This window comes from Macaca mulatta, chromosome 14 (genome assembly GCF_049350105.2).
Source record: "Macaca mulatta isolate MMU2019108-1 chromosome 14, T2T-MMU8v2.0, whole genome shotgun sequence".
Taxonomy (NCBI): Eukaryota; Metazoa; Chordata; class Mammalia; order Primates; family Cercopithecidae; genus Macaca; species Macaca mulatta.
Genome location: NC_133419.1, coordinates 119793111 through 119804065, shown reverse-complemented (window position 1 = coordinate 119804065; position 10955 = coordinate 119793111). Strand labels below are relative to the sequence as shown.

The following is a 10955-nucleotide window of genomic DNA, read 5'->3' as shown; positions in this document are numbered from 1 at the left end:
GTGCCTGTAATCCCAGATACTCGGGAGGCTGAGGCAGGAGAATCGCTTGAACCGGGGAGGCGGAGGTTGCAGTGAGCCAAGATCGCACCACTGCACTTCAGCCTGGGAGACAGAGTGAGACCCTGTCTCAAAAAAAAAAAAAAAAAAAAAAAAAAGAAACCTGCACTTGTGCCCCCAAATATATAAAACTAAATTATCTAATTGAAAAAAAAGCCAAATATCTATGCTCTCCATTCTTCCCAGATATCTCATATTTGGTTAACAGTGTAGACAGGAGCATGGGGAACAGTAACAATTTCCACATGCTATCTACCCAAAGGCATGTGCCCTAAACACCCTGAGATGTAGGTAGTCATAGGATGTCAAGGCTGGAAGTGAACTGAATGATTATCCAGGTCACCCTTATTTTAGAGATGAGGAAGTTGAGGTCCCCAAAGGAGAAGTCGCTTGCTCAAGATCACTTGGTTTGTTTGTGGCAGACTCAGTTTTCTTGCTTCCTGGTCCTGCATTCTGCCCAATATCCTGTAGCAGCTTACCTGGTTCAAATCCTGTATAAGATCCCCAGCACAGGAACCAGGGACACAAGAGTTTGCTAGGATCTATCAATCCCTGAAATTTGCCCACATTTCAGAATGAGAGCTTTTCTATGTTGAAACACTTCTAAGACTTCCCCCTCCCAGTTTCTTCTGAGGCAACAGTTAACACTTACTCAGCACTTCATTTACTTCTCATCCACAGCCAAATGATAGCTATGATGATTGAAGTTCCCATTTTACGGATGAGAAAACTGAGGCACTGAGGAGGTTACATAACTTGCCCAAGGTCACACAAGTAATTAGAGGAGCTGGGACTCAAACCCAGGCAGGCAGTCTAGTTACAGGGTCCAAGCTCTGATCTCCATTACATCCTAGAAGGAGGAGTGTGTTCCAGAAAGGGGAATGAAGACTAACCTGTACTAGTCGATTGACTTTTTGGCTACAATTTCACACTCCAGAGCCTCCTGTCTCTTCCATCCTTTCTCTGCACGCCCCTTCTTCCCTGCAGGAACTTCTTAGCAGATCCACAATGTGTGTCATCTACCCAACCTCATTATCCGGGCCCGTCTCTCATCCTCCCACACCATCCATGTCACAGCCTGGCTGCCTACTGCCTTTCAAAGGATAACCAGTTGTCCAGTTTATAAACTCCAATTTCACTTTAATAAATTAAATTCCAAGCCATCACACAGCAATGGACATCATCATCGTCTCCCAACACACAGAGGTGCAGCCTTGCGTGGCTCCACCATCACAGTCTTTAAATAAAGCCCCTAAAGCCATCTCTCTGGGGAAGGCTTCCCAGCAGGCTCCCGGCTCCCTCCTTCCCACAGAGCCACTGCTCACAGAGAAGGCATCAAGTACAAAAAACGGTAATAAAGGGGGAGGGAGGGATGAGGAGCAGGAAGGGAGGCAGAAAGGTGGGGAGTACCTGCCCCCCATCCCGGGCCGGCCCTGCTGTCTGTGAGCTGCCAACACTCTCAGAGGCAGACACGGGTGCTGGTCTGAGTGGGGACCTGAGGGAGGTGTGGGAGCCCCATCCTGAAGGGAATTACCCACCCTCCTGGGACAGAAAAGAAGGGTCACCTAGGAGAGATGCCCTCTATCATCTGTTCACGGAGGGTCCTAAGCCACACATATAAATAGAAAAGAGAATAAATAAGGGAGGAAGGGTCAGCTGAAGAGCTGAGCACCCTGGGACTCCACTCAGGGACCAGGCTCAGCAGGAGGCAAACACTTCTGGGGAATGCCCACACATGCCAGACAGGGCCCTTCTCTCCCTCCCAGCCACCAGTCCCTCATCTATGTCCTCGGCAACGGGTGCCCACCTCTCATGTGCTTCCCGTTCCAAATATCCTTCCAACCAGCCCCGTGGCCCAGGGTGGACAGGGCTTCCTGGAACCCAGAGGACTTTCCTGGCCCAGGCGCTGGAGATCCAGGAAGGGGTATGGAAGGGGAGGTGGGGAATGGGCTAAGAGAACTTGTGCCCTTTCCTAGCTCAGGAAGTAAGGAGGGTCCTCAGAGCTGGGGGCTGGGGTTACCATTGGCCTTGGGTTTGGATTTGAAGGAAAAGCGCTTGATAAGGCGGCGAGAAAAGCTGCCGGCCTTCTTTCGGACACTGGGCGTGGCCGTTGCGTTGGAGAGGTCATCGTGTGATTGGCTCAGGCCAGCTTCCTTCTGTCGAGGCCTCCGGCGGAAGATGAGCTTAGTGCCGCTGCGCAGGAAACTCACTGCAGGGGAAGAGGGGAAACTAAGGCAGAGAGGGGCACGGGGTGGGGTGAGACGGGGGCAGAGACATGACCGAGAATGGAGGGATCGAGGATGTGGACAGGATCAGTCCCGTGGCCCAGAAGCCAGGCTTCCTCAGGAAAAAAAGCAGAAACATACTTCTCCAAAAGGCTTCGTGGAAAAAAAGAAAAAAGAAAACGAAAGCATAAACAAACATGTGCTTTATCCTTCCTGAGGCAAAAATCGTGGTACTTGTGGAGATCTGTGTACACTCCTAACTCTGCCCGCAAAAGAGTTATCACGGGGCTGGCTGCTTTGTGAGGACAAACTGGGATTGGGCCTCTTTCCTATGGGAAGACAAAAGCTACCAGAAGGTACTCCCAAAAGCCTATAAATCATGAAGGGAAAGGTGGGTTGACACTGACTTGTTAACCGAATTCCAGGCTGTGAGCAGGAAGTGGTGCATCTAGAAACTTCAAAGAGGTAAATTCAGAATCAGTATAATGAGCAGGGTGCTCACCCAGCAGGCTTTGGAGGTAGAAACCTCATTATCTCAAGAAGTGATGCAGGCTTAAAAAATAGATCCATCCATGGTTGATAGTCTCACTGGTAGAGGAATGAAGATGTTTTAGGGTGAGCCTCTCAACTTTTAAAGTTAGAAGAACTACCACCACTGGTCACAGCCTGTCTTGCTGCCAGAAGGACAATCCAAGGGTTGGCCTGGGGTAGGATTTCTTATACTCATGGGGGAGAGGGTGCAGAATGAAAGGGAAGAATTTTTTTTTTTTTTTTTTTTTTTGAGACGGAGTCTCACTCTGTCACCCAGGCTGGAGGGCAGTGTCATGATCTCGGCTCACTGCAACCTCCGCCCCACCGCTTCAAGCAATTCTCCTGCCTTAGCCTCCCGAGTAGCTGGGAATACAGGCGCCTGCCACCACACCTGGCTAATTTTTGTATTTTTAGTAGAGACGGGGTTTCCCCATGTTGGCCAGGCTGGTCTTGACCTCCTGACCTCGTGATCCACCCACTTTGGCCTCCCAAAGTGCTAGGATTACAGGCATGAGCCACTGTGCCAAACCACGGAAAATTTTTTTTTTTTTTTTTTTTTGAGACAGGGTCTCACTCTGTCACCCAGGCTGGAGTGCAATGGCACAATCATGGCTCACTGCCTCAACCTCCTTGAACCTCAACCTCCCAGGCTCAAGGAATCCTCCCACCTCAGCCCCCTGAGTAGCTGAGATTACAGGTGTGTGCCACTGTGCCCGAGCAATTTATTGTATTTTTAGTAGAGACAGGGTCTTGCCATGTTGCCCAGGCTAGTCTTGAACTCCTGTACTCAGGTAATCCGCCTGCCTTGGCCTCCCAAAGTGCCAGCGTGAGCCACTACGCCCTGCCTGGGAATAAATTTTTATAATTTTTTTTTAAAGGACAGGAAAACTGGCACTTAGACTCAGGAAGAAAGAACAATGGAGGTAAAGGGAAATAATCTGGCATCCCTTCCTATCACAAGCATGTCAGATCTAGGCCAGGAACCAAGGCACCAAGTTCCCTCCTCTAGGCTAGCTTGGCTGAACTAGGCTGGGAACTCCGGCTGTCTCTTAGGGGAGAAGAGAAGGCACGTTGGCTTGAGGTCCCCCAGGTCATGATATGTGTATAAAAGAAGAGATGAGGGGCACCCTGCCAACGTCCCCCTACCTTTGTGATCCTTGAGGCTGCGGGTCTCCAGGGCACCAGTGGACCCCGTTTCCGACTCAACGTCATCCACAGATGGCCTCTCAGAAATATCCGAACGGGTTGTCTCGTCTGCTTCCTGGACACTTGTAGGACTGGAGAGGGCATCTAGGGGTCCTGGAGACATGGCTGGTGGGTCTGAGGGAGGTGAAGAGGGACCTCCACTGGTCCCTGCATCATCCTGCATTGAGGCTTCCAGGGATGCCGCATAGCCCAGGGATAGTGCCAACTCGTCCTGAGCAATGGGCACCTGGCAGGAGGGACGAGTTTAAATGGGCAGGAGTGACCGACTCATTAGGGCTTTCTCCCCATCCCAGCTCCTCTCCCAGAGCCCTGTTACCTTGGAAACACCAGAGATGATGAGAGTGCTGCGCTTGGTGGGTGTCTTCTTGGCCGCCCGCCCACTGGGCTCTGTCAGCTGGCGAATCGCTGTCTCTGCTACAGGGTCCAAGCCGTTGGAAAGGTGGCTGTCCCCTGCTGGGGGTGCAAAGGATGGATAACCTGACTTCTCCCTGGCTCTTTCTTGGATTGGAACTCAGAGTACTTTTTGATGCTGGGGCACCAGGACCAACCCACACTCATGCACCCCATTCCCCACTCACGGCTGCTGCTATGGGAGGCATTGCTGGGGCCACTGCTCTCACTCAGCACAGTCGTCGTCTTCTCGGTCACCTCCACCTTGGACGGGGAGCGGGAGGGGGAGTCTGGTGGGTGGGGGAGGGTCAGTGAGCTGGGAGGTGCTTCAGAGTGGCCCCCACCCCTACTGTCTTTGTTGAGATGCAGACTTTGGGTGACTCAGAGGGCAAGAATGATTGAGGGGTGATTAATCACAAGGGTGATTAAGAAGATGCCGTGGGGACTAAAAGACACCCCAGGAGCTAATGGGAGTGTAGGAAAGTGCCATGGGGCCTGCTGAGGGTGTGGGGAGATGCTATGAAAATATGGAGGGGGGACAGTGGGGGTACTGGGGTCCCCTGAGGTTGGGGCAATTCCATGGGGGCCCCTATAATGGCCGAAGTACCATGGGGGCCCACTGAGTGGGGCAGAAATGCCACAGAGGCCTCTGGGTTTGCTGGAGGAACCCAGGGGGTACTGGAGTGCTGAGGGTAGCAGGATGGACATTTATAGTCAGCTAGGGCTAAGGACACCTGTGAAAAGCCAGAGGAGAAGCTGGAAGGTGGGAGTGCAACAGTCCTGTGTGAGGAGGGGCACGAGGATCCAGAAGGGTGGTAGAGTGAGAGGAATTGCTGGGGAAATGGCAGAAGGTAACAGAAAATTTGAAAGAGACAAAGATTGGGAGGAAGATGTGGTAGGACTGGAATGGAATATCTGAAAACAGGGGGAGTTGGAATTAAGGCTTTCTCTCCTCTTTCACTGTCCCGCCTTGGGTCTGCAGTCCCAGGCCCCTGGTTAGAGCTGGGCTCCCAGGCTCCTTCTCTTTACCTAATTTGCCATCTATACGGGGCCGGGATTGGACGGTGGTGACTGTGGTGACAATGGTGCCATCGGGCATGATGGTCCGGTCAAGCTCAATCTTCTTGGTAGGTGTGATGCTGGGGCGTGGAGTGGAGGAGGTGGGAGTACCCAGGTTCCGGGGAGAGCCCTCCTCGTACTGAAGCTGCCCAGGGGTGGGAGAGAGAAGAGGCAGAGCCTCAGAGACTGCCCATCCCCTGTGTCCTCCCACTGCCCCAGGGGTCACCTTCTTACCTCCACTGCCATGGTGGCTGCTGGTCCCAGGGCTTTCCCTGGCCCTGGGGTGAGTGGGCATACCTGTCTTCGAGAAAGTGGTCTGGAGGGGGAGCCCACAGGCAGTGTGGCCTGGCCTAGGAGTTCGGCTGGGGAAAGGGATGGCACTATGAGCTGGGCCTACGGCCAGGCTCCACTCTGCACCCACCCAGGGGTGCCCCTCCCGCCCCTCACTCACTGTCTCCACAGCTGCTGCTCCTCAGCACTTTGAGGGTCAGCTCCCGGCTCTGGGGGCCCAGATCCCTGTGGGACAAGAGGAGATGGGGCAAGAAGGGGAAGATTAGCAAGCTGAACCCACACTTGAGTGGATCACAGGCCAGAGGCAGAGAGCTGTGTACATAAATAAAACGGCACAAATGCTCCAATTCCAAATTCTCTCTCATCCCAAGAGAAAGGGACAGGGCCTGAGTGGGAACCATGCTCCTCAGCTGTGCATTCAAATCCTCCCTGGCCCTGCCCCTCCTGTCTTGCCAGTCTCTCAGTTGCAAGCCACCCTCTTTCATTTGCTCCAGCTCTTCCCTCTGCCGAGAATACTTTCACACTCTGATGAAATCCTACTGTTGCTCTAAAGTGTGGTTTAAATGCCATCTCCTCCATGAAGCCTACTCTGATCCTTATTCCCTCATGGGAATTAATCTCCCCCCGACCTAGGCACTGCAGTGACACATTATATAAACCTCAACTGGAGTGGTTATACCATCTTCTTTGTTTATACCTGTCTCTGCCTCAAGCTTGTCATTGACCCAGGGGTGGGGGTCAAGTCTGTATCCCTAAGACCCACGCCAGGACCTGGCATACAATAGGAGCTCACACCAAAGGCTACTGAAAACAAGAGCTGATTCCTGCAAGGGCTGTGCTGGAAAGGTTTGATCCTTTCTGCTGTGGAGCATGGGGTCGGGGCAGGGTTACTCCTTACAGTGCCAGGTCTTCTGTCCACTCCACCTCGGGTCCAGCCCTCGCGGGCTTGGTCCACTTCTGCTGCATGGGGTTGTCAAGTTCAGCTACACAGCACAGTTCCTCGGTGCCTGGGAGGAACCAGAAGTTAGAAGATGCTCAGATCAAAGATGGAAAGTCAATGCAGAATAAAGAGGCTGCACCCTTGGCAGAGGGGCAGAGAGCACCTGCAACCAGCCATAGCCTTGGCAGTCCCGCAGCCACTTCTAGCTCTCACCTTCCAGCTCATTTCCCAAGTGAGATGCCCGAAGCTGCCGTAGGAATAACCGGGTAGGTCTGGGAATGGCTGGCTGAGCCTGGGGCAACATGGGTGGCTTCTCACTGGGTACCTAAGAATAGAAGAAGGTCCAAAGAGCAAGAATCCTGACATAGCACGCTGGGGACAAGGTGCATGCAAATCTTTTGCTTTGGGTGCCAACTCACCAGGCCTCCTGGGGCAGAGCACGCCCTGAGGTTGACCATCATGGCTGGCTGGGTGCTGACTATGGCATCCTTGATCAGTTCCTCAATTGTGGACAGCTCTACTTGTTCCTCACCTCTCTGTAGAGAGGAGATGGGAACAACAAGGAGGTGGATCCCCCACCTCTGCCTCCCTCCCTGTTCTGCCTCTTCTCTGCCACCCCTGCCTCCTTACCTCCCTGGCCTGCAGCTTGGGAAGCACCGTTAGGCTGAGATCTGGGCGATCAGTGAAGGCCCATGATATGAGCAGCCCCTCACCAGGGATTTCTTCCAGGTTGACTTCCAACTACGGACAGGAACAAAGTGACTGGACTGACTTGCCCCATTTCCCCAAGGACTCCTAATTCCTGAGGACCCTCCCTTCCTGAATTCCATCCCAGAGAGGAAACAAATGGAAGAAGCCGAGCCAATGGAACCGCCCCCTGCCCAACTCAGTTTCCCACATCCCCTTCTACCTGTGTTGGTGGCAGTGTCAGAGTGACGTGGTAGGTCTCCATGGAGACAGCAGCGGGGGACTGCTGGGTCACAGAGACTGGGAACCGCACCTCCTCAGCAGAGAGCTGGCAACGCAGCACCTGAGACCGGCGAGGTGGGTCAGATGTGGGGGAAGGGTGCTCGCCCTGCTTTGTCCTGCCCTATAATAGTTCAGCAGACCCCTCCCCACTTCCATTTTCCTAGGGACTTCATGTTTTCAGGATCATAACTCCCTAAAAGAATCAGATAAACGCCAAAGACTCCTCTCCCCAGAAAAATGCAGATAAACACACATCCAACATTTTGCGCATAACTTCAATGGGATTCTCAGACTTCCTGAAGTCAATCCTTAGATCCAAAAGGCATTCACAGACTCCAGGTTAAGAACCTCTGGACTAAAGGTCCTTTTTGGACCCCAAAGACAGCAGTGCCCATCAGACCCTTACCATAGTATGCTCAGATTGGTCTATGCAGGTCACATGACTGATGCTGGCTCTGGGTGGGAGTTGGGGCACCTCCTCAAAGGCGATTTGGATGGAGCTCTGAAGGAGTAATGTGGGCACAGGATCAGGTTTCTGGAGCTGCCCCCACAGGGCTGGCCTGCTCAGTTGCTGGCTGGACTCTGCCACTGCGGAGGCCTCAGCTGCAGGCTGGCTTCTGGCCCCTCCTTGGCTCAGGGCTTTAGGACAGGAGGTAGTCCCCTCAAAGCCTGCCTCTCCAGGGGCCTGTAGCTGCTAGGAGCCACTGAGCAATGGGGAGTTAGTCCACCTCAGAGACTAGATCACCTTGAGCTGAAGACCCTGGCTTCCTTCTGGAATACCAGGAGCTTCCTTCTTCTTCTCGCCACCATCCCTTTCATCCCCTACCCTACACCTAAAAAACGTGTACATAGAAAAAAGTTAAGGTGCTGGTTGCCACCTATATATAATAGCTGGGCAGAGAGGGAAAGGGCTAAGCCACGGGTAAAGGTGGTAGAGCCACCTTGTCCAAGATAAGAGCTGGAGAAATGAAGCTAAGCCTTCTTCCAAATAAATAGGATGTGGAAGCTCAAGAGTATGATGCTTCATATTCTTGGAGATGAAGACTAGCATGGCCTTGGGGATCTGTACCGGGGGACTGGGAAAAGATACAAGCTCAGAGGACTCAAGAGTCCAGGGGCCTGGCTAATTCCTCAAGGCAGATAGCAGGAAGGTATTAGAGAGCAGAAAGCTGCTTAGATCTCAAAAGAGCTGCTCCCTAATTCTTCCACAGTAATGGAAGCAACCTACCGCAGCCCCACCTGGATGGAGAGCAGTGCGGACACAGAATTGAGGAAGGAGCACAGAATTGGCTGGCAACTCTTCCTTGGGTCTTGAGATGGAGGAAACAAATCCACAGGGTTCATTTGCCTGGCAAACCAGGGGAAGCCAACTCCTTTGCTCTGGTAGCTGTCTCATTCAAAGGCTAGGCCAAGGAAGATGGGGAGACAGATGCTTGAAACCTCAATCTCCCCACCCTCTGCAAGGGAGGCCAATGTCCAGCTGAGTCAGCTATCCTGGGGAGTTGCTTCTGACCGAGGGACAAGGTACAGGGAGAGTTGGATGAAGAGGTGGGTGCAAGGTATTAACTGACAGATGCCATCTGGCTTTCAGCCCGCCAGCTGGACAGAGGAAATAGAGCAATTTCTTGTGGCCATTTCTGTTTCCAGGCATCTGGGGAACTAGTAAGGTAAAGCCTCCAAATTCATAGTGACTGGAAATAGAGAACCCTCTGAGCAAGGAGCTGATGGACTGTGAGAGCAAGGAGAGATTGCTGGGCCAGGATGGGAGGGAGCTCCAGAAAAGAGAGACTTCTACCTCCCACCTTATCTCCGTCTCATGACCACGCTTCCTGCCCCACTTCCTGGGAGGCCAGATGCCCATGGTGCAATGGGAGGAAGTAGGCTGGACTGGTTTGTGACTGACCCTCAAGGGGCAGCTGCAAGCTCATCTACTGGTAAGGGCACTGTCAATCTGTTCTCCACCTGAACACTCCCCCACCCCCCAAAGAACCACAGGCCAGCATGGAGGATGTGTTTGACTGTAGCAGTGAAATTACTGTGGGGTAGGGGAGTGATTCAGGCTCTTTGGGGATCTGCCCGACCACACCAGGGATTTGGGGCATGAAATGTTAAATGGGTGTGGTGGCATGAGAAGCAGGCAAATTCCTTCTGCAGGTGCACCTGTCTCCCACGCCCCAACACAACCAGCACCCAGGCAAGGCGGAAGTGCCCTCAAGCACAGGGATTAGCGTTGCTATGAGAACAGCAACTTGTGCATGGGTTTGGAGCCAGAGTACCTTGCCCACAGAAATGGAGGTCTGGGAACCCAGTTGGATTTCTACAACCCCCAGCCTTAGCGGCACCCTTTTCTCTGATCCGGGAGGGGAAGAGAAGCCATAGGGTTCCCCCGTTAATGCCCACCCCCAACTGGCCTCCTAGCAGGAGCAGTCAGTCCCTCCCCTGGAAAGAAAGGCTGAAGGGACCACCCAAGCGCTTGGTCCAACTCACCCCGTTCCTGCAGGCCTGCTCGTTCAGCGCTCGCACCCAAGCCCGCTGCCAGTTCTCCCGGAAAGACTTGAAGGCGAAGAGTGACGCCAGGAGGCCCCGGACTCCTGGCTCCTCGGCGGCGCCAGCCCGAGTAGCCCGCAGCCTCAGCAGCGAGCGCCACACGCCCAGCTCCCGTAGGGAACCCGCGGGTTCCCCCGCTAAGGCGGGTCCCGGGCCCCGGTTACCGCGGGCCCGCGCCAGCCACAAGCCCCGGGCATATTGCAGCAGCCAGGCGAACACCGTGAGCAGCGAGGCTGCGAAGAGGATCAGGAGGGCCACCCAGCCCACGTCCCGCTGCCCCCAGCCCGGATCCATGCTCCGCGCGCGCTCCGGTCCCGGTCCCGGCTGAGGCTCAGCCGCTACCCCGGGGGAGCATGGCCCGGGCTGGCCGCGGGGCGGGGGCGGGCTCCCCCGGGGCTGGGCGCGCGGGGTCGGGGGCTCTCCGCGGTTGAGTGCCCAGTACTAGTGTATGCCACAGAGCGAGGAGAGGAGGTCCTCGGGGGTCGCGACGCCGGGGTCTCTGTCTCCGTGGTCCGGGTCCCTTCTAGCTTGGTCAGCAGTCGGACCCTAGTTAGTCGCCGGCCAGTGCCCGACTCCTCCCACCGCGCGGGCCCCGCCGGACCCGGTAGAGGACTGGTCTGCAAAGACGCTGGGGCTCGCGGGCCGGCACCGGCTCCGGGAGGGCTGCGTGCGCAGAGCTGACACTGACAACACCGCCGGCGCCCCGCCCCCACCCGCCCTTAAAGGAGCCGCACCCGCGC

At 54.5% G+C, this 10955-nt stretch overlaps 1 protein-coding gene across 4 annotated transcripts; it reads right to left on the bottom strand.

Moving 5' to 3' along the window:
- Nucleotides 1-1176: 1176 nt before the first annotated feature.
- Nucleotides 1177-10909, bottom strand: C2CD2L (C2CD2 like). 4 transcript variants are annotated; one of them, XM_077960543.1, is made up of 15 exons: nucleotides 10156-10909; nucleotides 8897-9071; nucleotides 8075-8170; nucleotides 7610-7729; nucleotides 7330-7440; nucleotides 7119-7235; nucleotides 6913-7024; nucleotides 6658-6766; nucleotides 5920-5984; nucleotides 5703-5830; nucleotides 5439-5613; nucleotides 4598-4699; nucleotides 4336-4472; nucleotides 3960-4245; nucleotides 1177-2266 (listed from the first exon to the last, which is right to left on the bottom strand). In XM_077960543.1, exons 2-15 carry the CDS (start codon nucleotides 9062-9064, stop codon nucleotides 2055-2057), a joined length of 1938 nt encoding a protein of 645 aa, XP_077816669.1. In that variant the 5' UTR covers nucleotides 9065-9071; nucleotides 10156-10909; the 3' UTR covers nucleotides 1177-2054.
- Nucleotides 10910-10955: the final 46 nt, after the last annotated feature.

Excerpts from the sequence above, each read along its gene's own strand:
- C2CD2L (XM_015115892.3), bottom strand. The coding sequence starts at position 10,509 with ATGGATCCGGGCTGGGGGCAGCGGGACGTGGGCTGGGTGGCCCTCCTG. Across the intron at positions 7,025-7,118 it reads GCTCTGCCCCAGGAGGCCTG|GTACCCAGTGAGAAGCCACC; the intron begins GTGAGTTGGCAC and ends TTCTATTCTTAG. Across the intron at positions 4,473-4,597 it reads TGCCTCCCATAGCAGCAGCC|CAGGGGACAGCCACCTTTCC; the intron begins GTGAGTGGGGAA and ends TTGCACCCCCAG.